At 45.7% G+C, this 27,570-nt stretch overlaps 1 protein-coding gene across 5 annotated transcripts in view; it reads right to left on the bottom strand.

Annotated features, from left to right (window-relative positions):
• The window catches only part of cdh7a (cadherin 7a), a 123,019-nt gene that overhangs the window by 4,666 nt on the left and 90,783 nt on the right, over nt 1-27,570 (bottom strand). For all 5 annotated transcript variants that reach the window (XM_061804861.1, XM_061804859.1, XM_061804860.1 and 2 more), the window contains 7 exons: nt 22,262-22,429; nt 19,080-19,267; nt 17,916-18,169; nt 15,927-16,063; nt 13,487-13,608; nt 2,424-2,541; nt 941-1,189 (listed from right to left, as the gene is read on the bottom strand). In XM_061804861.1, the coding sequence (XP_061660845.1) occupies nt 941-1,189; nt 2,424-2,541; nt 13,487-13,608; nt 15,927-16,063; nt 17,916-18,169; nt 19,080-19,267; nt 22,262-22,429 (1,236 nt within the window). The remainder of the gene's footprint in view (nt 1-940; nt 1,190-2,423; nt 2,542-13,486; nt 13,609-15,926; nt 16,064-17,915; nt 18,170-19,079; nt 19,268-22,261; nt 22,430-27,570) is intronic.

The raw sequence follows: 27,570 nt of genomic DNA, 5'->3' as shown, positions 1-27,570 counted from the left end.
GCCGCAATCACTTTCGTTTACGTTCCGTGGAGACGACTCCGTCCGCTTTTTTGTTTTGTTTTTTTATTTTCCAATCATAGTTAATGAATGCGAGTTTGTGTACAAGCAGGGCTCATTTATTGAAATATTGCTATTTGTACTCAATACTAGCTGAAGAGATCGATGGTGTCCGGCAAAGGTTAACATGTCGCCGAACACGCCACCGCGTTCACGAGCCGTTAAAACCGTCACTATGTGGGATTTATTCCTGATTGAGAACAGACCCAGCAACAAAGTATTCGTACGCTTTCAAACTTTTCCGTGTAAATCTCGACGACTTACTCACGAGATCCACGTGTAGATCCAGTTTTCTGAGACAAGCAGAAGTGAATTGACAGTCCACTTTCTTTTCGGCAAAAACATCGACTTTGGCATTATTTGGCAGGTCCTCTATGCTGAGTTTAGCGAATTTTTCCAGGTCCCTTCGTTTATTTTCACCTTCTAAATGTCTGACGGCATCGGACAAAACTCAGGACGTCGTGCTATAAGACGTCTCCAACCGACCTAGCGTTGAGAACAATGCTCTGTTAGACCAGCAATATGGCGACGTAAACAAAAGTCACGTGATTTTATGACGTAGGTGCACGAGCCTTGTACGAAGTGCTGCCTCGACGAGGGAAAATTCAATCTATGCCGTTTTCGCAAGGGCTAACATAAGCTTCACACTTTGCGGTTTCTTTTTGGACTTTTGTTGGCAATTTTATGAATTTAAACGAGATTTAAGGCTCACGTGCAATACGCCGATATAAAAGGTTACTGTTATTCTACATCGCGTACGTACTCGTCTCAAGCGGCAGTGAGCAAACGAGCTGCGGGTGGAAAGAAGCTGGAAGGCCAACGCGTCGCAGAGGAAACACATCAGCAGCGCTCGGCGGCTCGCGTGACCTCGCGCAATTCTTACCGAGCAGCGTGAGGATGCAGCCCAAAATAGCCAGGAGGGCGCCGGTGCTCAGGCCGGTGGCCGCGGAGGCCACGGCGCCGCACGACAGCGGCACGGCGTCGGCGTCGCACTCGCACACGCGCACCGACAGCGTGTTGGTGCTGCTCTGGGCCGGGCTGCCGCTGTCCACGATCAGCACGGGCAGCCGGTACGCGGGCTGCTCTCGCCTCCGGAAGCCGCCGCGTTTGGTCAGGACGGACGCCGTGTTGTCTGGAATCAACGAGAGAAATCATAGAAACTCCATCCATCCATCTATTTTCTTTGCCACTTATCCTCACGAGGGTCACGGGAGGGTTACTGGAGCCTATCCCAGCTGTCAACGGGCAGGAGGCGGGGCACACCCTCAACTGGTTGCCAGCCAATCGCAGGGCACATAGAGACAAACGGCCGCACGCACAATCACACCGAGGGGCAATTTACAGTGTTAACAATTAATGTTGCATATTTTTGGGACGTGGGAGGAAACCGGGCACTCCACGCGGGCACGGTGAGAACGTGCAAACTCCTCACAGGCGGGGCCGGGATCCAACCCGGGTCCTCAGAACTGCGAGGCCAACGCTTTACCAGCTAACTCACCGTGCTGCCTATATGTAAATATAATGTTTAATAATTTGCTGAGGCTCGGGACAGAACCCTGCTGCAAATGAAGAAAAAGTCGACGTAAAAGAACTTTAGCAAGTTCCTAAATTAATGACAACTCAACCACAAAAGATGATCCCAAAACGACCTCAAACAAAGACGAGCAATCAGAGATGATTTGCTGATGAAATTTGCAGGATCTGGACAATGTCAAGTTAATGTTTGTCAACGATGAATCCGATGAGGACTGGCACCATCTTGTGGCGTCTTATGGACGAAGCGCGCCATAAACGAAGTTTAGCCGAGTTCTGTGTAATATTTGAAGCAGCTTTACGGCATTAAAAGCAACAGATGGCGTCATTAACACTATTCATTAAGCGCCTCGGCGGCCTCGCCGTGGCCACCTGTTGCTTGACCGACTGTTTGCTGGTGGCAACCCACGCCAGGCGCTTCGGTCTTACGGCCTGAAATATCGTCAAAATCGATAAAAAGACATGCGGGGTTGCTGATGACACGGGATGAAAATAGAACACGAAAATCTAAAAATGCGCTCGCCTTCAAAGGGGAGACATTATGCTATTTTTGTTTTATTTTACACTTTAAAACACTTCCCACGTGCCATCTATCAAATGATTGTAGCGCGCCACGCTGAGATGAGGGGGCCACCGCTAACCGTGCCCTGCTCGTGACGGTCAAAACACAAATTGAATTTCGCCCGCGGATGCAGCACTTCATTCACTCCACTTCATATGCACTCCCATCGTCGCAATGCCACCCAAGAGGACGAAACAAAAACCTGCAGCAGCGGCACACTCGACGCCCCGCGATGACCAAACGGGGACGGGAGCGGCGACGTCGTGCTCACCTTTGTTATCCCGCAGGGTGAAGTTGAGGTTTCCGGCAACGGCGGCGTCCAAGGTGAAGTAGAAGCGGTGACCGCTCTGAGGCTCGTCCTTGTCCACGGCGCTGACCGTTTGGATCACCTGAGGGGACGCAAGATTCATCATTTCTTTCATCTTTGCTCAAAAACGACGGCGACGTCCATTCAGTCAAGACCAAGAAATTGTCGGCGGCGGCGCTTAATTATGCGCAATTAGGGAGGCGGATGAGGACGAGCCCGAGCAGTCGCCAGGCGCATTTCAAAAACAAACAATGTGGAGACTTCAGGTGGACTTTGACTAAATTACTCACATTTTACAATTATCTTTGTGGTAAATTTAGGAAAATATCTTTTGCAACTGTTTTTTTTTCTCTTTACCAGAACAAATGTTCTAATTTTATGATAATTGGTGTTATAAGACTTTTTGCAATATAAGATTTTTTTCTCCAATTTTCCTTTTTTTTAATTAATGAAAATAATAGTTGTAATTTTTTTAATTAAAAAATATATTGGATACATAATTTTAGTTCCAGGAAAAAAAATTACACATTTTTAATTGCAAGAAAATCATCCAAATTCATTCAGAAATGAATGATGAGAAACTTAAAATTACAAATTTTGAACGTCACTGACTAGTAGCCATAAAAATTTTTTAGTGTGCCAAAGCATAAAATGTATTTATCAGTTAAAAAATAAAAAAAATAAAACCCCACAATAAAACATTCTGGCACTAATGAAATTAATCTTCTGGCTGGCTCAGAACGCAGACGTTGATTAGGGAGCGCGGCAGGGGTTGGGGAGGGGGGGGGGTGGTCTTCCTCCCCCGATCCTGTTTGCTTCCTTTTTGACCGCGAGTGCGTCGTTAGCTGCTGTTGAATCCAAATCAGAGGCAAAAATATAGATAAACGAAAAATAGAAAAGAAGAGCGAAATGTTGCGCTGGGATAGCAGCACTGGAAGGACACTTCATTAGGGACAGGACGACGCGAGATTCCGGAGCTAAAACTGACACCCCGGAGTTCTCACCCTTGCTTATTCTGGGGCTTTAAAAACAAAAATGTATTCTGGAAAAAAAAGGAGCACATTTAACAAGGAGAAAAATACACAGTACACAGACTTGGAACGGGACCAAAACTCAAATTTAGACATGGACAGAGACCAAAACCTGGATCTAGCCCAAGCCCGAGACATAGAATAGGACATGGACATATTCTAGGCTTAAACCTGGACCTGGCTCTAGAGCTTACACGTTAACCTGGAGCAAAGATGAAACGTAGACCTGGACAAGTCCTCGACCAAGACCTACACAGAGTCTAGGCCTGACCCTGGACCCAGCTATAGCGCTGAGAAATTAACTTGGATCAAAGTCTAACCCTGGACCTGGATATCATGATTTAAAAAAAAAAAAAAAAAAAGGGACTTGGATTTAGATGTGCACCAAAACCTAGACTTAGTCCTGGACAGGGACTTCGATCTCTGCCTCAGTCTAGACCTAAACTTGGACTTTACTTTGGCATAAACTTGTGCGAGAGTTCGCGCTGGACCAAGAACTAGATGTAGACCTGAAGGAAAACCTGAACTTAGTCCGAGACCTGGACGTAACCTCCACTCAATCAAAAACTGCAGAAAATCTCAAATAAAATTTTTCTTTTTAAGTAAGAAGAAAAAACTTTTTGAAAGTACAAAAGAGCCTCAAAAATTTAACGGCCCTCAAAGTATTTTTTTTCCAGACAGAAATATGAGATTAGAACGTCAACAGCTTGATCGTACAAAAACTCCCCAGATTGCGTTTTCCTTATTTGCGACTTTCATCCCGTTTCTGCCATAATTGGGAAACAAACGGACCAAATACAACAGCGCAAAAACAATAAAAAATGAAAAAAAATCCACATCTTGGCAAAGTGCAGATAAGAATGTGAGCATAATGCAAACGACACAATTGTTATTTTTTTTTAAATAATGACTCGCTTCCGCTGTTGGCATTCGACCACACCTGCCTGTGCTCGCCTCTGATTAGATACCAAAAAAAAAAAATAAAATCAAAATAGTAAATAAAAAAAGACACCGTCGGCAATGACTGCCGAGCGTGCCGTGGACCTTGTAGCAAATAATTCCACGTCTCTACATTTGCTCTTCATTATTGCGCTTGTGAAAATAAGTGACGATAAGAAGTGCTCGCGGCCCGAGGCGTCGGCGCCGTTTGTCGGGGTCCACGTTGGGCGGCGCGGCTGCGCTTGTACGCCGCGCCATCAATAATGCATGGAATTTAAGCTCCAAATAAAGCAATTTATTTGCGCCTGCTGGCATGTGCATGCGCCGTAATGATGTTTTTATTCATAAATATTTGCTGTGTGGAAATCAATTTAGCCCCCCCCCACCCCAGGAATAAATTACTTTCATCCAACTCCTGAGGCTAAAAGCTAGGAAGAGTTTTTATTTAGAATTTCAAACTCTAACCCTTGTTTACAGTAATACCCCATTACGTGGCCGAAAGCCTGAAAGCGCACCCCCAGAATTTTCAAGCCCTACCCCAGGCCTACTTTGGATTCAAACCCTAATTGCAAAACAATTGTGACCCAAACTCCCGGCTCGAGACCATCACTTAAAAACTTAAACGGTGTTTGAAATCCAAATTTCAAACCCTTTGGGTTCAAACCCTGATTTTTAACCGTAAAAAGGAATGGAAAATGTTTAAAATAAAAAATCTGTCCAGGCGGCCTACAAACGACAGGCTTGACAATGGCCGTCAAAGTGGGCGGCGCTGACTCATTTCCATCAAATCCGACGAATCCTTTGTAGCCAAACCGGATCCCCGCTAGCGATTGCCAATAAATTATCAGACCAGCCAGGCCCGAACACTTTTAATATCCAAGTTTCCCATCAACGCGGCGTGGCGAATGAATCGGTCGTCGTCGGGCGTGATGAGATGACGCCGGTGGCGTGCCGTCTCTACGCGGGCGGAGGTGGCGGCAGAGACGTAATGCCGGATCCCAAAAGCGGCAGAGAAAAAACAACGGCACGCGGGAAGATGCTGCGGACACACCATTAGGGACACCCGGACCAGCTCACGACAGCCGCGGCCGCCCTCAGAAGCGTCGCCGTCATCACTTCAAAACCCAAAACCCTAATTTCTAACCTGGTCCGACCTTGGATTGAATCTTTAATCTTGGCTTTGCAACATGAAGTTGAAACCCTGAAGCTGTTTAGGAGTCCTAATTCCAAACCTTAACTTTGTCTTAAACCTTAATCCTGGTTCTGAACTCGGCTGGAAACTTCACTTTGCAAACCCCAATTTGAAAACTTAACCACCGGCTTCGGGTCCCTAATCCAAAACCGTGTTTCTTGACACATATTTTACGTTTGAAAATGACACAAAAAGTGAACACGCAGGTTCTTTATCGCTTCTGCCATCTCGCGGAAAAATATTTCATTGTTCCACCTGCCACTATCGGTCGCCGCCATGGATAGATCGACAACGATACATTCTTTCTAGTTAATAAATCAGCATATTTGGACAACCAATTATAACCTCACTTTTTTTTTTTTTTTTTTTTTGCTTTAGTGCGAAGATAAGAAAATAGACGGGGTTCTTCTTTTGTCTCCGAACTTGCATTCTTCGCTTTGCTGTGAGAAAAAGCGTCTGGTGGGTTGCCCCTCAAGAGCCCACCAGCTTGTATCGCAAGGGAATTTTCACTTTATTGTACCTTTCATGATTTTTAGGGCGCTCGTCTTGTCGCTTGTCGACCGAAAGGTTAACATTTTCCATTGGCATTAGGAATCACTGCCGTATCTGTTTTTGTTTTTTAAATTTAAAAGTGACTGGAAAGCCCAATTTAAAAAAAAAAAATGAAAAAAAAATAAAAAACATAACTTTGCCTTTAACCTTTATCGCGTACCCTAAAATTTTGGCCGGAACCGCCATTTGCGACCTTGGGGTCCCCGGAAATGCGCCGTGCTGTATAAATTTTAAATCCATCTTTCAGCAGCGCCGCGGTGTCAATCACGACAGCGCCTTGAGTTTATTTATCCGCGATTGCGTTGATACACCTCCGGGGATTAGACGCCGCCGAGGCGGCGCTGGTGTACCTAATGTTGTGACAGCTCGGCGAAAGCCACCATTGAACGGGCGGATCACGCCGGATGCGTTACGGGGAAATTTTTTTTTTATCTTTTGATAGCGCGGGAGACGACGACGGAGAGGAGGAAGCACCAACACAATTTCAGCCTTTTGATGTCCTTTGAGTGCCGAGGACGGCTCGGGCGGCTTATCTGCGGGAAAGCTGCGGCGGGGCGGTCGGGTACAAAAAAAATAAAAAAAGACTGTAAATCAAGACTTAAATCAAACACTTTGTAATGTATAATGCCTTTCATTAGCACGCCTCTGATGCAAGGAGCTCGGCTGAGAAGCTTTTTTGCAGAGGAATCCTCTAATGGGCCGAGCGGGGAAAGGAGAGAGGCACGGGGATGTAGACATAAATTCCTGTCGGGAGACATTAGCGGTGGCGGCGGCGGGTTGTCAGCGGCGTGACTGAGGAGGCCCGTGAGTCACACAGTTAAATGTTTTCTGCCAGTTTACAAGAGAACGTCTCCACATTGGCCGGCGTACGCAAAGCGACGGCCGCGAGCGACTTATCGGCGCGATAAAAGCTCGACAAATGCTCGCCGGCTTGTTTTTTTCCCTCCCTTTCCATTCGGTCCAAAAGCGGTTCTTCATTAAGGACTACAAAGGAGTTCTGGCGGAGTAAAGAACACACCATGTGACTTCGAGACAAATCGCTCCTTTGCATCGTGGGAAATGAAGTACCAGGTGTGCCGGCGTCGATTTCGCGGTGATGCGCAAAAGGTTGAGTCGACGCGATGGGATCGTTTGTGTTTGCGGAGAACATTTCACCTTTCATCCCGTTTGTCAAGATGATCTTTACATCCGTGACATTTAAAGCAACGCGCCAAACAAAGTCAGCACAATTCATTAACGTTTCTGGTTAATTAATTGCCACACCTCCATGTCGCCAACCCCCCCGTACAAGAGACAAAAGTGGCAGTTTGCGTAAATGAGGCGACGCAGTTAAACGCCGCCGACATTTTCGAATTGATACGCGACGGACAACAAAAGCGCCCCGTGAACTCTTCCTGGCTAATTAGGAGAAACGCCGCTTGTACTTTTCCGCCACACTTCATTATCGAGATGCCTTCATATGAGAGGACGATAATTGATGCCGAGCAGGTGTGAGTTGTGTTGTGATCGCCGGCGGCACGGGAGGACTGAAAATTGCCGCGCATCAGTCGCGGTCCACTGCGGTGGACACACGCGTGGACGACACCCCCCCCACCCCCACCCCCACCCCAAAAAGTAGACTGTACGCTGATGAGCAAGACTAACAAGGCTCATCCGCGTCGACGGAAAAGGCTTTCGAAAGCGCTCCGTCGTTGAGCGGCGCGATATTCATCACGTTCGACGGGAAGCGTGTTCAAATATGTGAAGAAATTAGCAAAACAACATTAACAACAAAGTACTTGCAGTGGTTTTTCATTCCGAAAGAGTAATGAAAACCCTGGAGGGGCAAATCCAGAGGGAGGCTGTCATCATTCATGCATGAACGGGTTAAAAAACTGACCTATTTAATTCATGAATAGTATGCAAATAATATGCTGTAACATTAATAAATCTACGAGCTGGACTGCTTTCAAATGATCTCCACAGTGAAACGAAGCTTTTCCACCACTCGTGTTGTGTTTTGGGCCAATGCGGGCCTTGACAAATTTCAAGCTGCGTTCCAACTTCTCCCCGGACGCATTACGCTTTCCCTTCTTCTTTTATACTCCATCCTTCTCCAGGACGTTTCTAACCCGCCTTTCTTTTGTCTTTCGTTCTCACCGCGGCGTCTAAGGTACTCCGCTTCTGGCAGTTTGGACCTTCCCGTTCTTTCACCTTGTTCTCGGCCGGGGACGGCGGTGGTGGAAGCGGACCGCGATTGTCGTTGTTAGTGTCAATGTTGGACTATTGTTGTGGTCCATACAGCGGTTGTTGTGCCCATTGTTCCCCCGTCCCTTCCCTGGCTGCTAGCACATTTCGAGAAAACACACAGAGTGCTAACAGATAGCATCAAAGTAACATGATGACCTTTAGAGCATTTGAAGACAACGGTGGAGCAGCACATAGGCACAATACTCCCATGCATACATTTTTTTTTTATCCTCTTCAAGGATCAACTAATACTTCTGCTGAAGACTTTTGACATCCCCCAAAATGTGTCCAAAACAGTTCTGTTTAATTATGTAATTGACGTACTGCATGCTTATAAATTAAAATATAATAGAGGCTTTTGTTTCTCATTAAAATACACCTTTGCCTTTTTTATTGGAAAGCGTGAGAACAGAGTAATATTTGCATTCATTTCAATGTGACAAGCAAGGCCAGGGAATTAATTAAAGTTGTATCATATATATATATATATATATATATATATATATATACATATACATACACACTCATATATTCTATGATGAGTTTGGTTCTTGACCTGCACATTGTGTCAAGTCCCTTGAGATCACTTCTGCTGTGAATTGACACAGTATCAATAAAACTTGACTTGACTTGCGATTAATAAGACAGAAGCCCAACGGAGAAAACGCCGACCCTCGGCCCCCAAAAGCCAATTATCTTGCAGCTGGGCGACTTTAATGAAGCTTAATAAATTGTTTCCGAAAAAGCAACAACGTTCTTCGTGGGAGCTGACACGCATTTTGAAGTGAACCGCGAGCATCGAATCTGACAGCTAACACGCCTGAGTGGCTTCTTTGACATTAGCAAAGAAAGGAAACACCTCGAGTCTCGTTATAATATTCTAATGTGTATTATCAGACGCAGCCAAGCATCTTTGAAGCAAACACAAACTTCAGTCGGGCACGCTTGGCAGTCGAGTCATGCGAGAAGATCAAGGCAGCGCATGAAACTCGAGAAAAGAGTATAAATAAGCGTCGCATCAAATAGGTGGCACTTATCGCCGTGGCGATATGACAGCTGTCATCGGGGCTCGTTGATGGAGGAAGTGTCGGGGCCGCGGGTTTTCGCGCCCCTCGCTGCGCCATCGACGCCCTAAACATCACCCAGATGTGACACCCGTGACGCCGCACGCTGACAGGTCGGTCGGCGCCGTTTGATGTGGATTGCGCCGGCTTCGCCTTGCCCCCGCCGCCGTTCCCCCGCGATGTTTGCCTTTTTATAGCTGGCGCCGTGGTGTTTGCCACGTCCCACGCGCCTCAACGTGTTTGTTTTCACCTCTCACCTTTGGGGGTGAAAGTGATAATTTGGACGGATGCGCGAGGATGTCATCGGTCGGGTTTGATGCGGAAGTGAAGCTTTTTGGATGGCGTAAAAGTGCAAAGTTCTCAAGTCGCGGCAAAAGTGGAAGTACAGACAGATGTGTAAAACAGACTAGAAGAAAGGCTAGAGTTGATTAAAATGATGTAGAAAATCTGTTTTGATCGCTTGGCACAATTAAAAAACAAACTAGTCTGCACGGCCTCTGATTAACTTGCTCCATGCTTGCACTGAAATGAAACAAAGTGTAAAAAGTAACAGCCCTATTTTGACAAAGTAAGGCGCGGAAAGCACAGCTACCTGTTTTCAAATGGAGTAAAAGTAAAAAGTCAAACAAATGAATACCCGAGGAAAGGTTAGACACCGCGAGAAAATATTTGTACTTTGTCAGTGATGTTGGCAGATCAAGAGAGCAACTGCGAGTGCGCTCATGGATGTAATGTCGACGCCAAAGCGGCGGCCGCCGGGCCTTGCCCTCATCACCCCGTCAAAATAGCAATTAAGAAAGATGGCAGACGACAGACGACGGCGACGATCCGAAACAAGTGGCAACTCGGGTCTGCGGGGAAGCGGTGCCACAAGGCGGCCTTAATTAGGCCTGAACGATGGCAGGTTCTTCCGCTGCCGCCGCCGCTAACGCGAGCCGCGCGCTCGCCGCGCGTTCCCGTCTGGCAAGCGGTCTGATTTCATCTTTGGAGAACCCAGCGGGCGTGACAGCCAGTGGGCGGCCAAAGCGAGGGGACACGGCCATTACCGGACCGCCGCGCACACAAAAGGAGCAGTTCAATTAATTAGAAATCAGGAGTCTGACACGGTGCCAGTCCACCGGCAGCAGCGGCAGCGTTTGGTCCTCTAGCAGGTAGCTAGTTGTAATTCAAACGCTGTTCTCCTATTTAAATGTCAGCTACTCCCACTTCCCCGGCGCCCTGGATGTGTCTCCACGCGAACATTTCATCATGAAATCTCTTTTATTGCATGCATACCCTGCGCCGCGTTGCCGAAAAGCAGAGTGCAACTACTACCAGGGAACAAACCTCGTCTCTGTCCGATTCAAATCACAGCGACAAATAACCTTCTACGAGGCTTCTGTTTATGATCCTCTCCGCTTGAAGGTAAAACAGGATCGCTCGCCGTATGTAAATGACATGTATGCGCGCTCGTAGTCGTCTCCGTGTCATGAAGTTTCAGTAGCAAACCTCTTTTAAGACGATGCCACAGAGAATTAGGCTTGGAGGTCCTGGAGAGAAACGTGTTCTCTCCCAGAATTTGCCAAACGGAGCTTCAGGACACGAAGTTTCTGAATCTCAAGAACAATCTTCATCAATGACAGAAGGTAAAATGTCCTCCATTTTCACACATTTGCATCATTCCACTCTTCACGTATAGAAAGACGTTGTTAGATCTGAAAACGTCTCGGTTGACAAGCTGCAGCCTACGACGATATTTGACGTCGTCGTCAGAATAATTCAAAGGCTAATGCCGAGTTTGTCCGAGCGACTTTGCGTCCGCGAGCACGCTCAGAAATATTAGCGGCGGCTAACTGCCAATGCCAATGTTACGTTCAATGTCTGTGGTTGTCTGCGGTCCATTCTCAGAACGGGGATTTCTAAAAAAGCCAGACAAATAATGTTGTCTTATCTCTAGGAAAACATTGATATTCGACATCGTAACCAGTTTTATTCAAATGTTAATAGCTTATTTTTGACCCGCTGCATCTGTTAGAGAACTATTGGAGCCTCATTGCCAAGGAAAAGATTTTCGTTGTCCAAGGTTGTGCGCAGAAAGACCGTAGCAAGCCGCTCCTGCGGCGCTTTGGGCCTCAGACTTCGTTCGACCATCACCGGTTGGACCTTCTCTGACCTCGTTACAACAAAACCAACATGTTCAATGGGCAATTTTCATTGGTCGTTTAGATCGGCAGCGATGTCAGCCCCTGAAGAAAAAGGCAGTCTGCCGCTTAATGAGTGGACATGGATGTTTTCAGCTCACAGAATGGGGATTTAGCTCCATGGTCATTTACAAATAAAAAGCCAGCGATATTAGAGGGTAATTGAAGATCACAGAAAGCAGTTCTTGGTGCCGAATTCACAAATCTCCGCGGAAAACATTCAGCGTCCAAGGTTGCCTGTACAAAGTAGCAACAAGTGGCTCTTGGAGTGAATTTGTTTGCGGGGTTCACAGAAATAAGTTCACTCACTGGCAATACTAAACGGAATGTTGTGTTTTCATTGGTCTTTTAGGTACTGAACAAAGATTTGGGTGATGTACGTGTGTTTTTTATACAGAGATTACACTGTATATTGCCCAACAAGGATTTCAATGGTCACTTGGACATCTAAGAGCTCAAATCAGATGCGGTTCCCGTAAAGTAAGCAATAATTCAGCATCATCACAGATGGCCCGGCGACGTTGTCTCGGCTCACGGGCTCGTCATCGCGGCCCGAGGCCCGCTTGTGATTGTCGGGGAACGACTTTACTTCGACGCAGTCGCGCTCCCGCCAGGCGTAAATCAATGGCGAGCTTGCGGGGGAGAAATAAACAAACGACGTATCGAACCCGAGCGTCGGCGTGAGATTGATGGCTGATGAAAAGCTTCTGGTGTTGCTCAACAATAATCATTGGCGGACAAGTGGAAAAGATGATAATCATCCGGCAGCGGCGGAGGGATGTTAGTCGATAACGGCGCTGGCTAATAAAGATGCAATTTTTACTCTAATAAATACTCCTCATCCTGAGGGTGACTTGTGGATAACAACTCTTTAATTTTACCTTCAACTGCACTTATCAGTTTTGTTTTTTTAATGATTGTTCACATTGAAAGAATTAAACACAACAACTCGAAGGGCAGCTGGAAAAGATCTCCAATCCAGAACAGACTATCTTCTGCATGCAAATGAAATCACTCGCAGTTTTTTTTTTTTTTTTTTGGGGGGGGGGGGGGGTGCCCACCCCTCGGCATCAGACAAAGAAGTACACCAAATAACATATTCAAAAAGGGCCTAATAGATGTCTCGGGCGCGGCGCATCACTCTGATCGATTGCACGCCCCCGTCAACGGCCGTCTGATTGTCTTCTCCAAATGCTGCCGGTGGATAAATCAAGCAGGACGGTCGCACGAGTCATTTAGCAACAATGAGGCCCGAAATGTAAAATGTGGCAGAAATACCGACACCCTCGCAGAAGCGTGTCTTCGTGTCAAACCGTAATGAGGCCAAAAACATTCAAACGCATTCCACCTACAGGAAGAAGATATGACACTGGAGCTATAAAATCTTTACCTATCCATCCAAACATTTCATCATCTGTAAAGCTTTCCATCCATCGACTCAAATACTTAATCATTCCCCCCAAGTCTTCACCAATCGAAAAATCCCCCCAAAGATCCTTCCAACTAACGATCGAAGTTCACCTCATCCACACATCCATCGATACAAATTGGGACCATATTTATGTGTTGGTCCACCCAACTGTCAATCATCCAAAGAGCCGCCCAGAAATAATTCAAACATGAGCATGGCATGCATTCATCCATCCATCTAGTAATATATTCATATATATCCTTCTGTATCATCTGCCAAAGACAGACAATGTGAGATGTCCAGAAAATATTTGGCCTCAAGGCAACAAATGAGAGCAGCATCCGCCATGAAACCGAACCATCAAGGACGCGAGCCGTACTGATGGCGGACGGCCTCCATATTCAGAGGCCGACTGAAGAGGGTCCCTACCGTCCCCGGCGTGGCGTTTTCACACAGGAGGGTCTCGTAGTCGATGGCGAAGACGGGCGCGTTGTCGTTGACGTCCAGCACGGTGACGATGGCCACGCCTTTGCCGATTTGGTTCGGATCCTCTGAAAGACGGACGAAAAGAGGGCGGTCAAATCCGAGCAAAAATTAGTCGCGATTGCAGCCACCTCGTCCACTGAACATAAAGGAATGCATGCGATAGATTCTCCCTCAGGCCAGTTATAACCATCACCTTATACAATAGAAAGAGTATAAAAAGACCACGACGTGTCTTTATTAGATATGACGACCGCCGCCCTGCAAAATAGAAAAAAACAAAATGATCTGAAATAATCTCCGAAGACAGTCGTCATAGCGATACCTCCTCTTCTCGGCACTCACTCATGATAACCACCCGCTTGTACGATAGAAACATACAGAATGACTCAAAATCAGGAAGCTAGAAATACGTCATTGTGTAATAAAAGATGACATGTTTAAAAGGAGGCGACAAACACGCAGCGCGCTGCCAACAGGCTGCAGAGTTTGACGGCACCGGTCTTGTTTGCGACTTCCTGCGCCAACGCCTAAACGTCTCTGGCCAGGCAGACTAGACGATAATTCAGCTTGGCGGAGCCGCAAAGCTGGCCCGAGATGATGCGCTGACATTCAGATGGCCGAGGACGACGCGCCGGCGACAGAAAAAGGACGCCCGCCGCCCCGGGGCCGCAGACTTGTTTTGGACGGAACGCGAGCGAGCGCCGCGCCGGCCGCTGAGCTCGTATGAAGGGTGAACAGCGGCTTACAGATGCCAAGTATTGGGCTGAAATCTGTGTTGGAGGGGCACAGTGTGCCACCACGTCACACTTTGGGAGCGCTACGAGGCATGGAATTATTATTATTTATTTATTTTTTTTTTTTAAAAGAGACATTCTGCAAAGTGCTATTCTAGAATACAAATAAACTCTGAAATGCCTTCTCAAATCTTTTGTAAGATGCGTATGTCGGAAAATCGATGGAGAAGCGCAGAAACAAAAAGAAACTGCGATTGTGCTTCTTTCTATTCAACAAACTCTGCTGCTCTAACTGCAGGCTCCAAAAAAATTAAGCATTTCTGTTTTTGACTGTTTCTGACTGGTGCTTTTATTGCATTAGCCTTGCTATTCGTTTGGTTTTAGGTCAAATCAGTCACTTTCAGCGTCGTTTAGCAACACAAGTATAAAAATATTAGTGTGTGCTGTTCTAGAACTTCTAGGAACAAATACAGATGCTCTCTTTGCTAATTATTTGACACAACATTTATGAAACTAACGTTACGTCGCCACCCTCGTTCCCTGCCGCCAGTCTCACGGTTTGGAAGGTTGGGACTTGCGGGACCGCTGGAAAGGCTTTGTCATCGGAATAGCCAGGATGTTCCTTCACAACGTATTCGTACTCTCGGACTTGCGCAGACGAATGAAGACTGTGTCGTATTGTTGGCGGGACTTTTCGGTTTCCCATGGAGCGTTGTAATCTGGCAATGGGTCACTCGAAAATCTTGATGAGCTGACTCAACGCGTTAAACGTCAAGGAAACTTGAAGTCGAATAGTTGACTATTTACGCTAAACAGTAAGGCCAGACTAAGATTTGAGCTCAGAACTTTGAGACGTGATAACAACAAGCTCGATATGCTAACGACTACCTCGTTGTGCTGGGTAAGGGTTGGACAAAATAATGTCAGAGACATGCTAATAAGACACATTGGACCTGATTTAGTGAATAATATGTAAAATACATCTCCTTCGAAACAAAGCGTGATAGGAAACAAGATGGCTGACAGGTGATGTGACTGCGTCCTTGGGGCCAGTGCAAGACGGATGGATTAAAATCATTAAAAAAAAAAACAAGCATGCAGCGGCGCGCCACGTCACATTAGCATGAACGCGAGCGCGCCCTGAGTCAGCGCGTCACCCCGGGCTGAGGTCGGAGTGACCGTCCTCACGCTTGGATTCAGATTCACTGACATCACCGCAAAATCCCGATGCCACGTTTCCATGCCCCGATGCGCTCAATGAGGACGCCGACGTTTGCGAGTTGCCTTAGAAAGAGCGAAGACAAACTGAATGCTACATTTTTTTTTTTTAACTCGGCTTTTTAAAATCCTCATGGCACTCGTGATAGTTCGGTTTAATCGATGTTAGGAGGATGTAGGCGTTCTCGAGGGAAAACAAACAACCAAAAAAAAAAAAAAAAAAAAAAAAAAAAAAACCTGCCCATCTGTCAGGGGTCCCAGAGCCAAAAAGTTCAAGGATTTTGTCTTGGATGCTACACGACTTCAAGATTATGTACACAAACGCTCAGTGTGGACAAGGTGGGTACTAGTACACGGACCTCAAGATGGAAACGAGAGTTGTGGAATCAACACTCAAAAGGCGTTTGGCTCCGTCTGCTCCGTCAACTTACGGCTCTCGATGGCCAGGATGGTGAGGTTGTGCACGGAGTTGGCCTCGCGGTCCAGAGGTTTGGCCGTGCTGATGACGCCGCTCAGCGCGTCCACGTTGAAGAAGCGCTCCATGTCCGTGTTGCGGTCGATGGAGTACCTGAAAGCACACGCAAAACAACATTTGACATTAATAAATAAAATGTTTAGCTTGTGTAGTGGTCAATATTTTTGATATGGCATATTTGGTTATTATTTTTAAAATTAATATTGATATTAAAAACCAGAAAAGAGCAAAACATCTAAAAGCTATCAGAAGTTTCATCCTTTTTTTTTTTCGTTTTTACACTTACATTTTTTCTCATGTCTAAATTTTGAAATGGGTGCTTCATATTTAAATATACCTCTTTTCGGGTAGGTGTTTGCCAATTAAAAAAAAAAAAATATATATATATATATATAAATGTATTTTTAAAAAGTAATTCAAAAACAATCAGAGACCAGCAAGAGTTTGATCAGGAAAAAAAAAAAGATTTCATTAACAAGTCAATTGGACCTGCAGCATAAAAGTCAGGCTCCCTTAACTTATATGACAACAGATGAGGAAACATAAAATCTAATCAAGCATTTCAAATATTGATTCTTCACGTTTCAATTTGAAAATGGGTCCATTTGAGCCGCAGCGGCACAGCCGGTTCGGATAAAAGTTTAACGGCGGTGAGCGCTCGGACAACGGAGGGGACTCAAAATGGTGGGAAAAACTTTACTTTGATCAAGCGGAACTGCCACATTTATAAATGGCCGCATGAAAAATAACAACAAACGGTGACGATATCAACTTCATTCATCCCTTTGAGTACACCTTTTTTTTTTTGGGGGGGGGAGGGGGGGGGTGGAAGAAAATTACAGTCTACACTCAAACGGTATTATGGCAAAGTAATTTGACTCTGGTGGCTCCATTAGTTCCACAATAATTTTCATTTCGACTGATGTGGGGGAGACGGAGTTGGGGGGGGGGTCGGGGCATGTCGCAGACACTAATAATAACCCCCCCAAATAAAAGAAGTACTTCGCATCTACAACTGTGCAGTAATTTGATTTTGTGATTAGGATTGGTAACAGTCGTGACGGAGCAACTGCGATATTCATTCAATTAGGGCAAAGCGAGGGTGGAACATGGATGAGGGAGGGGTGGAGGGGGGGGGGGGGGTTCACGGCACGGCACGCCGACAGACGGGCGACGTGAGGTCGCGTTCGGAAGCGAAAAGGCCACCGTGTTGAGCCTTGACCTGACTGAAGGAATGGCCTTTTTCCGGCTTCACGTTGGCATTTCGCTTGCGCAGATGCCGCATCCCCCGCCCCTCCCATCCCACCTCAAACCCCCCCCCGGCCACGCAAGCGCTGCCATCTGGCAGCGCACACACGGGCGGCTTTGGAGGGCATTAAGACTGTCGCCGGTTTGCTTGAGAGCGGCGGAGGGATGCTGCTGAGCCTTCCGTTGTGATTGCACTGAGCCCGCCCAACGACAACGTGGAACTTATCACAACAAGAGTTTAGTAAGAAACTGTGCCCACAAAAAGTGAAATGACAAGTTTCACCTTTATCAAAATTATTACTTTTTTAAATATCTTCGATCGCATATTGCAAGACTTGAGAATGAAGGTATCATCCTGTTTTCCAGTTGAGGAGTGATCGTGTCTTCCTGCCTTGTGTTTATTCGTTTGAACCGTTAACGTGGAGCACGGAAGCTGCGCCAGTAACTTTGTCTTCAAGTATTTGTTTCAGGTGTTACCTTGCTGAACAAGTCATTTTTGCGGCTACAATTCAAAGCTGGATTTTCCCCCAACAGCAAAACAACAAAGTATGCAAATGGATATGCTACACTTCAAATGCTGTTTTGCCAAAATTCTAAATTAGGAAACTCATTTCAAAACGTTTGGATTAGTATAATCATCAAGAACAATCATAACGTGGAAAAGATACAGTATGAATTCAGGTTACTTCGAAACTACCTGATGCCGTTGTTGGACGTGTCCGGGTCGTGGGCCGACACCCTTCCGATGGACGTCCCCACGCGGGCGTCCTCCGAGACGGACATCCCGCTGGACGGCGCGGCGAAGACGGGCGGCTCGTCCACGTCCTCCACGGTCACCTTGAGCGACGTGATGTCGCTGAACGGGCCCAGGTTCAGGAAGTTGGAGTCGATGTTCCTGTTGGTGGCCTCCACCCGCAGCGAGAAGCTGCTCTTGGTTTCGAAGTCCAGAGGCTGGCATGAGCAAAGCGAGGGAGGGGGGCAGGACATGTTGTATTAGAGCGCCTATACTAAACAGACATTATTTGAAAGTTAGCGCAAAGGGTTTGTTGACGGATATATTATTATTATTATTATGCAAGCGAGCGAGGGCGCCATTATCGAGCGCCTAACAATCGCTGCAAAATGAGGGCCGCTGAAAACATTTTGTCATTTCGCTTTCCCCTTATTGAAGCGCTCATTGCGCTGTTTAATAACGTGCGGGAGAACATTGATTCGACACTTTCATCGACCGCCGCGACAGCAAATCAAACAAAAAACATCAAAGTGGACCGCCTGACACGACGCCCTGACGTCCAATTCGAGACGCGTCGCAATTTAGCCGAGGACAAACATAAACTGAGGAATTTTGTTTTTTCAAGTTGGCAGTAAATAGCAAAAGTATTGGTCGCTGTGGTAGCGCAGCGTTAATAAGACAATTAAGTCCGTGTGGAACTGTGGAACATTTCTGGACCAAAACAACAAGTTGACTGTTTTTTTTGAAAGGAGGCGTTTGCATGCCAACTGTAAACCGCAGACGGGCAAAGAGTGGCCCACGAGTCACACGTGTTGTTGTTTTTTTATTTTTATTTTTTTAACTCATCTGGGCCCCTGTTAAGAATGAAACTGAGCTCAAAAAATGTTGCCGTTCTCATTATAGCTGTAAAGCATTTCGGGATGTTCCTCGTCAAGGCTGAGTGCGTTCATCCTATCTAATTTATTTTGTATTTAGTTCTCCATCTGTAGGGCAGGTATACAACTGAACAGTTTTGGATCTTGGAAATGAAGGTTGTCTCCAAGTTGGGACAGTCAGACTTTAGATGAGCTATTGACAGTTTTTTTTTTTTAATGTCGCAATGTTCTTTGGAGGGTGTTCGGGCTTCACCTTTAAAAGCAGCAGGACGCCCTCCTGGGTGGTCTCGTCCGTGGTGATGTTGAAGACGCCGGCCCCGTCCCCGTCCATGATCCTGTAGTCCATCTCGGCGTTGGGGCCCACGTCGGCGTCGGCCGCCTTGATCCGGGCCACCACCGACCGCAGGGGAAGCGACTCCGGGACGGTGTACTGGTTGACCTCTGGGGGGAAAAAGGACAATCACCAGGGCAGGAAGCGAGTTCAGTAGGCTAGCAGGGACGCTGTGGAGGAAGGCCACTTTTCTGCCATTGAGCGGCGTTTTAATTTATTCGTCTGTATATGGAAGAGGCTTTGGACTCTCGCAAAGAGAGAAATAGAGGCTATTTCTTTATTGACCGTATGTAGGCGGTAAATATCAAAAGCATTTCGGTTGCCATGATGACGAGACGTTATTTGCACAATTAACTCTGTGTGAGGCCACGGTTTTGGACCAAAAGCAATGATCAGCAGCGAAGAAGATTGAGCACTCGGTGACTGGCAATATCAGCCTGTGCTTGTTTTAAAAAAAAAAAACCAAAAAACAAAATCAAAGCCCCCTGAGCTTCCCCCTGCTTGAAAGCTCTTTCGTGCCTATACATTATTCCAGGTATGGCTTTCAAAAATGCTGTAATAGCCCCCAACAATGTATGTCGCAATGTGTCATTAACGTCAATAGCCGGAATGTAGCAAAAGTGTTCATATTCCATATTTGAGGATTCCTAGACTGACCAGCATGGGGGGGAACTCGCGGCCGTCCCAAAATCATCGCTCCGGAAATGGAAGTTCAAGTCCATTGTGTTCTTTGGTCGGCTCGCATCCCGGCGTCCACTTCGCAAGATTCTATTACTCGGCGACGTTCCATCGTGTTCCCCCCAAGCTTTTGTCTGACCCGCCCGGATTTAAAGTAGTCTCGCACGAATAAAGAAGGGAATCATATTCATAATCATAATCTCCCCCCAATCGGCGTGACAGAGCTCATTACGAGACCTTTCTGTGTTCCTGACAGTGTCCCCCTCCGCCGGCCGTCTAAATGCTAATCTGTCCCACATTGTTTGCTGCCATGTAATCTGTATAATGGCTTTTTAATTTGCCGTGGAATAGCCGCTCTTTAGAAGGCGAGCCGGGCGGTAAAAAAAAATTAATAATTCCCATTAGCTCCTCCACCTTTTTTGCACCTTCACCCCCACCAACCAGTCGGGCCAGGTATCCTCTGAGACGTCTCCTGGACAGTAAGGCCTGACCGTGAACCCTGATCCAAAGGATAACTACTTTCACTCATCAATATGAAATTGGATGGACAGTCTGAGGGACTCACGCCCGAAATCAGGACGTTAGCTACTTTGGTTTGTAGCTGTAATTCTTGGGCCAAACGGTCATAGAATCGGTTTTGTGTTCTGGGTTGGTGTTGCCACAAAAAAATTATTGTGCTACCAGAACCACCAATCGTAAGAGGAAAACATTCAGAATCCTCTTGGAGCCTCCACATCTTCCAGCACCTTCTGCTAGCGATCAACGCAAACTAAGACCAGCAAACATTCCATCGAGGCTAATTGAGTCACTTTAGAGTGTTTTTATTTCTTCGTTGTATTTCCCACCACCGGAAACATATTCCTTGTGTGTTTCTGATGTACTCGGCAAATCAAAAGTCTTCTGATACAGATTCTTATCCATGGACCAATGAAAATATCGGCCATTTTGGTTGGAAGTCGCAATTTGGGGAGCGAATCCCACTAAAGAACTGAAATGTAATTCCTGGAGAGTTCATCACCCCCAGAGAGAGAGCAGAGTCCGGGGGTTTAAGCGCCATTGATAAGTCGTTGTGCCAACTTCAGCATCTCTGTGCGCTTCTTCGCCACGGGAGGCAGGAAATTGACCGGGCTAGCACGCGACGGTCCCAGAGATCCCAGCCACGGGACGGTTGGAGCTGTGGGAGCTAAATATGATTGCTGAATCTTTGGATCATCACAAGAAGCCCCGGATGCCTTTGAATCTTAAAGCTGAGCCGGGAAGCCATTAGCACGCTTGGAAATAAGGAAAAAAGAAGAAGAAAAAAAATGCCATCGGATGGATGCCAGGTATCCCAAGCCAAAGCTTTTTACGCTTCTGAGGAGGAATGAAGCAGGGGGATTGAACACCTTACAGGAAAAATGGTTTTTAATTTGCTGCTAGTAAAGACGGCAACAAAGTAAGAAAGTTAGCAGAGTACAGTAGTGCAGCGCTGTCCTGCAAAAAGTTGGTGTCCACACCTAGGAAATTATAGGGAGGAAGCGCCGACCTTGTTTTGGGGAAAAAAAAAAAAAAAAAAAAAAAAGTGCAGCTAAAGTACACAAATTGCAAACCAAACAACCCCAAATTTGTCATTGCTAGCAAGAGTATCGGTGTTATCGAAGTTCCGAATCATCCGCCCACAACTAGAGTGACACCTGCGCCAAAGTCGGATCATTAACAAAACGATTTTTCAGTACTCGAGAAAAAAAGAATCATCAAAATGTCACGTTCTTCCGTGGTGCTTATTATGCAAGACTTCCACCAAGTTTTGTGCTAATTGTGTATTTTTGCTATGACTACGGCCCCTTTTTTTTTTTTTTTTTTTTTTAAATAGGCCCATTTTCTCCTGTTATGCAATCTTTCTCCCAAAAGAATAAGTATTTTTATATCTGCGAATATATTGCGGTGCTGAGTGGAAAAAATGGATCGGTGCCAACAACAATGAGGAGAAAAAAAAAAAAAAAAGTGCCTATCAATAAATCAGACGGTATTCTTTTTTCTTTAAAGCTAAATGTACGTTTGGCCACCCAAATGTACTTAAAAGTATCCGAAGCAAAAGTAGCAATTATGCAAAGTGGCCGTTTAAAGTGTCAGAAAGAGCTTTTAACAATGTTACGCCACTCAACCTATCTCAAGTGCACTTTATGACTTTATTTATGACATTATTTCAATGGGGACAAAATCAATAGGGAAAAAAAAAAAGGAAGTTTCCTATAGATGGTGAAACGTACAAAAGGAATTGTCTGCTGTCGGCCACTAAATGTGCCAAAATAGTTTCCCCGTGATCCGAGGATGGAAAAAAAAAAACTCATTTTGAAGTCATTTCAAATGTGCACACCTAAGATCTTATCCACTCAATTTATGTTTTGAAATCAATCGGCCAAGGATGATTTGGAGCCGTGACTTACTGTGAAGAAAGCGCGGCGGGTTGTCGTTGACGTCGGTGAGCGTGACGGTGACGGACGTGGTGCCGGAGAGCCCGCCCATCTGGCCCACCATGTCCTTGGCCTGGATGACCAGCACGTACTGGTCTCTGGTCTCGCGGTCCATGTTGGGCAAAGCCGTCCGGATGACACCTGAAGGGGGCAGCCGAGGTTCTTTATTGCAATCGTGACGACGACAAAATTAATCTGCCACCGCAGAGGTATTAGAAATGCATGCCAATATATGAATACGTCCCCGGCGCTTGACTAGCAACCAGTTTTGTGGGTACCAAAAGTTAGTTGGGAAAGGCTCCAACACACTGGAAACGCTTAAGAGGATAAGCCGTGTCGAAAACGGATGGACGGGAAGCTAGCGGGCCGTTCTTAAGGCAACGTTGTTCCAAATACGCAAAGTGTAATTCTTTGTTTTATGTTTAGTTTGACACGGACTGGTTGAACCCCCCCCCCATCCCCTTCAAGGCGCCACTGTACTCGTTAAAAACTTCTCCGAAAAATTCAGTCAGTGGGCGGGACTTTTGCATTCGTACCAGGAGAAGGCCGACAAGCGATGACCGCCTTGCCAAACAGCCTCCTGCATCATTTTGATTAACGTCTGGCTTTTTGCAATCTAAACGTTATCTCCACAATAATTTCCGATAAATTAGCGGCGGGCGTTTTTAAAATGCAGAGAAAGTGCGCTAATCCTTCAAAAGCAATCACTGTCGCTTTCAAAGTTAATGACTTGCCCGTTCGTTCATTAAACGACACTTATTAAAGATTCCCGCAGATTGGGGGAAGATTACTTTGTCATTTCGCAGACGTTCGGCGGTTTGATGGAGCGGATCAAAAGGCAAATTTCTCGTCATCTTCAAAGCGGCGCGACGCGCCCAAGGAAGGCGGAAACACTGATCGTTGAACGTATAGTTGTGTCGAATACGCAATTAGCCGCGTCCTTTATGTGTTGTTTTACGACGCTGTTGGCAATGAAGAATCAATCACGCATTAAGGAACCATCGCAAACATACACGAGTAAGGCACAACAAACAAGTCTTAATGCATGTGAGGAAAACAAAGTACATTGACGAGGTGTTTTAACACTGTTTTGTTGGACGACGTTTATCCCTGTAATTTTTTCGACGCATGAATCTGCATTCTGGGGGTGACAATATGCCGAAAAACTTGCTTCTTCTTTTCCTTTCGGCTTGTCCCGTTAGGGGTCGCCACGTCACGTCATCTCATATTTGTTTGGGACAGTTTTACACCGGATGCACTTCCTGATGCAACCTCTCTGGCATTTTAGTCGGGGAGAGAAACTTATTCCCAGGCGGTCTCCAATCCGAGTACTAACCAGGGCCAAACCCGATTAGCGTTCTCAGGGTAGCGTGGCTGTAAGCAACGTTCCCTCTAAGGTGCACAACTGCGTATTTGTGCACTTATTGCACACACGGCGCAAAGGAAAACAAATCCAGCGCAGTGAACTACAGCCAGACCTCATGGCACCAACACCGCCTCTCACAAAGAGCTGCTGCTCGGCCACACGCTCTACTTCCTTGTTTACCTGACAGCGCCCCTCTCCATTTTAAAGGGGTACAATCATAATTACAAACGTGGGGCTGTGTGAATAATGGAAGAAAAATTGGTCAAACTGGACGAGATTTTCTCTTTTTTTTTTTGAGTAAAATAGGTCTGGTCTGAGGCCAAAGTAGAAAGTGCAGGATGAGTATTTGGGTGGATTCCCTAACCTGCCTCAATCCAAATCAAGTTCTGTTTTTAAGCACGAGATCAAAGATGAGTCGCCGTATTGGACAACATGATGTCTTTTCACAATTGTACACTTACGATTAAAAAAAAAAAAAAAAAAAACGTTCTAAGCGGAGGACGAATAAACCTTTGCGATCCATAAGAGAGAACGTCCGTGAAAGCAGAGACGCTTCACGAGCCCCAAATTTGACGTGAAAAAAAGAGCAGCGAGATCTTTTCGTTTCTCCGGGAATCGACGCAACTTGCGCGCCGGCGCCATCTTGACATCGACCGTCGGCGCGTTCCGCTTCAATGACGGCGGCGAGTTGGAGTTTCTAGTCATCGAGTGGCCTTTCTAGTCATGAAGTTCCTTCGCTTTGACTCGAATGTGCTATTGAATGCCTTTTGTTGTCAAGCATCTTCCTTGCTGGGGGAACGAAAGCCCTGCATTGCGGTGGATGTCGCCACTTCATGAATTAAAATTACATTCATGCGAAGAATCAACAGCGTGACCGCGTGTATGTGTGATATCCTCACAGCAGAGGAGGAAGCCCAGTATTGGGGCCAGCGTATTATTTTTGATTTTGTTATGTTTTTAGCTGCAGCTAATGAGGCCGCCGCGACAAAGACGACAGCGCCGAGCGAAACCGCCGACGTTACACCAGACTTGCTGACATCTTCTTCTTATTTTATTTATTTATTTTAATGTTTTGCTCTACAAAGGTTTTATTTCATCGGATGAATTTCGTCCATATTTGCATTTTTTTTGTTGTTGTTATAAAGATTTTTATATGAGGGGCTGTCGGAGGGATAATTCAGGATGAACTGTAAAACAACTGAAACACACTTGTGTGCATGACAACATTTCAGTGGTGGAGGATTCACCATGAAAAAGGCGAAGAATTGGGGAAAAATTCATATTTGGATAATGACATTTTGTGGAGGAGGAAGCCAGAAAACGTCGAACGGGATGTTTTCCATTTTGGATTGAAGTGGCCATTTTACGGCAAATCCCCGGACTCGTACTTATTGGAGTTCCTACCAGGGAATTTGCCCAAATGAGCCCCAAATGGAAACAGGTGTCGTAGGCAGATGGGCCAAGCTAAATTGTAAAGCTTGCTTTCTTTCTTGCTTTCTTTTTTTTTTTTTTTTTTTTTTAACTGCACCATATAATGTGTGAGTCAAAGTTTTACGAGCGTTCTGAGGATTTGCCACGAAAAGAGTGCTGCGGCCGCCTGCTTGCGGCAGCGTCTCACTTCAACTTCTTCTTTACTGGTTTTGAGCATGTTTGAAATAAAGCTGAATCAATCTTTGACTATCATTAAAAACATATATATCTTTCCAAAGATAAGTACGTTCACATTTCTTCCTTTGTTTTGCTATATTGGCAAACATATCCTAAGTGAAACCCGGTGTGACGCAGCCCTCTGCGATAATATACATTTTATAAAATTAATACTTCTGCGACAGTGTCATCAATCAAAAACAGGACTACTTTTTTTAAATGAAATAAACGTCTCATGTCAGGTGTTATGATGTAACTGAGGTGTACCTAATAAAGTGGCCAGTGATTGTGTGACGGTTCGGTGCAACTCCTACGCTCTCTTTTTTTGGAGGACAATCGCTTGCTTTATTAACTTGTCAAGCTTGCACGAACACACACACACACTTTAATATGTGGCCCAGATAGCGCCTTTGGGCCGGGGCCAGCGTCCCGGCTCGCTTTCCACCCAGCAAGAAAGTGATTGGATATCATGACTACGCGAGGCGTTAAGCGAGCGTTAATGTCGTGACTTCCTCTGCTTCGGGGGGGGGGGGGGGGGATGGATGGATGGGACTGTAAGTTGTCTATCAAGACGGAGGGTGTGTGGGGGGGTGTCCTGCCCGGAGTAGTTCCAGGACTTTTATGGCTTTCCAGAAGTTTCTTTATGAGTTTTAGTTACTGAGGGGGACTATTGGGATGCGCTGACCTTGTCTTCATGGAGTTAACTTGCAACAAAGTTGGCACGACCGGTCCTGCGGAAATCTCTTCCCAGCCTCCGGAGTCAAAATTGGCCTCCTAACCTATTTACTTTTGTAAAAACAACAACAACGAAAACTTCTAAATTGGCACTACCGGTCTTGGTGGATTTTTTTTTTTTTTTTTTACCAGGCAACAGAGAAATAAACGGGCTTATGAATCTTTGAAGTTCGTAAGAAAACTTAATTTGGCATTGAAAATGTCAGACTAATTATCCCTCGTGTTCACACAGCCCAAGTCGCACGTGCGTTCCCGAAAATCTCAATTAGCTGTGCGTGTATTTAATTGCAAATCCACATTTTTGATCATGACAGCATTGATTTGGTTATTCAGCGTTTTCTTTCCGCCGTCATAATGTCTTGTTTTCCATAATTAACATCCAAATTTCTTCATTCACAACCCAAATTTGACAAGCTCTTACCAGTTTGTACAATACTATGTACAACTTTTCCACCTTTTATTTTTCTGTTAATTGTTGCCAAAGAAAACAGATTTTATGCAGTGGCAATTTGATGTAAGCCTCTCACAAGTCTACAAGATAAAAATACTTTTTAGCATTCAAATTAGTACATTTAAAAAATGTATTTAATGTCCCAAGAATCGTATTTTAGCATGAAAATATCTGATGAATCATTGCTTGTGTTAATTCATCAACAGTTGCGTGTGCTCAGCAGCAAATCCCAATTAGCGTTACATTTTTTTTCTTTGTTACTTAACCTGGAATCCGACCCAAACGGCTCCTAACGTGCTAATCCGTTAGCCGCACTGCATTATTGTGTGATGTGTCAGTTGAGATCATCAGCAGGTCGTCCAAGAATGTACTCGTGTATTTTTGTGTTTCGTCATTGCTTGGTAATAACGCGATTGAAAGTGCACCAGGGGCTGTATCCTCCCCCCTATCCTAACCACATGCAGAGGGCTTACAATTCACTCTAGCGGCGGGAAGCTATTTTAAATTAACGAACAATTTTTACTCAAGTGTAGACATGCAGTTGACTTAATTAAAGAGGAACTAGATTAAAACGTTTCGACATAGAAACTAGTTTGTCATTATCTAAAGTCTTCATCCCAGACAGCACTCGTGGACACTCGACCTCACTGATGAGTTGATGGTGGCAATTAGCACGAGATTTCCGAGCAACATGTCCGCCCCTTCAGTTCCAATTAATATTGCATCAGTGTTACGTCGGGTCCCGTTGGTAAACTCGCAAACCTCGGTCGGCTAAGTAGATTCTTTACTCATCCCAGCAGCAGATTTACCGTCTGGTGATTGCTTTCTATAACGAATCCGCGATGTAATATTCTTAACGGGTAAGATAACGGATCCGTTTTTTACCCAGCTACATCTCTGCATTAAGACCGTGTACTTGCACAGGAAGCGGGCTTGGGTTGGCGGGGACTCCGGCGAACTGGCAGCCGGTGAGCACAGAATGTCACTGATAATGTGACATATAGATGTTACCAGAGACGAGTGGTGAGAAAAGGGTTACCATGGTAACCACAGGCCAGACAACAAAGAGATCGCGGGCAAAGC

This window comes from Syngnathoides biaculeatus, chromosome 19 (assembly GCF_019802595.1).
Source record: "Syngnathoides biaculeatus isolate LvHL_M chromosome 19, ASM1980259v1, whole genome shotgun sequence".
NCBI lineage: Eukaryota > Metazoa > Chordata > Actinopteri > Syngnathiformes > Syngnathidae > Syngnathoides > Syngnathoides biaculeatus.
The sequence above is the reverse complement of the archived record's forward strand: the minus strand, read 5'-3'. Positions and strand labels throughout refer to the sequence as shown.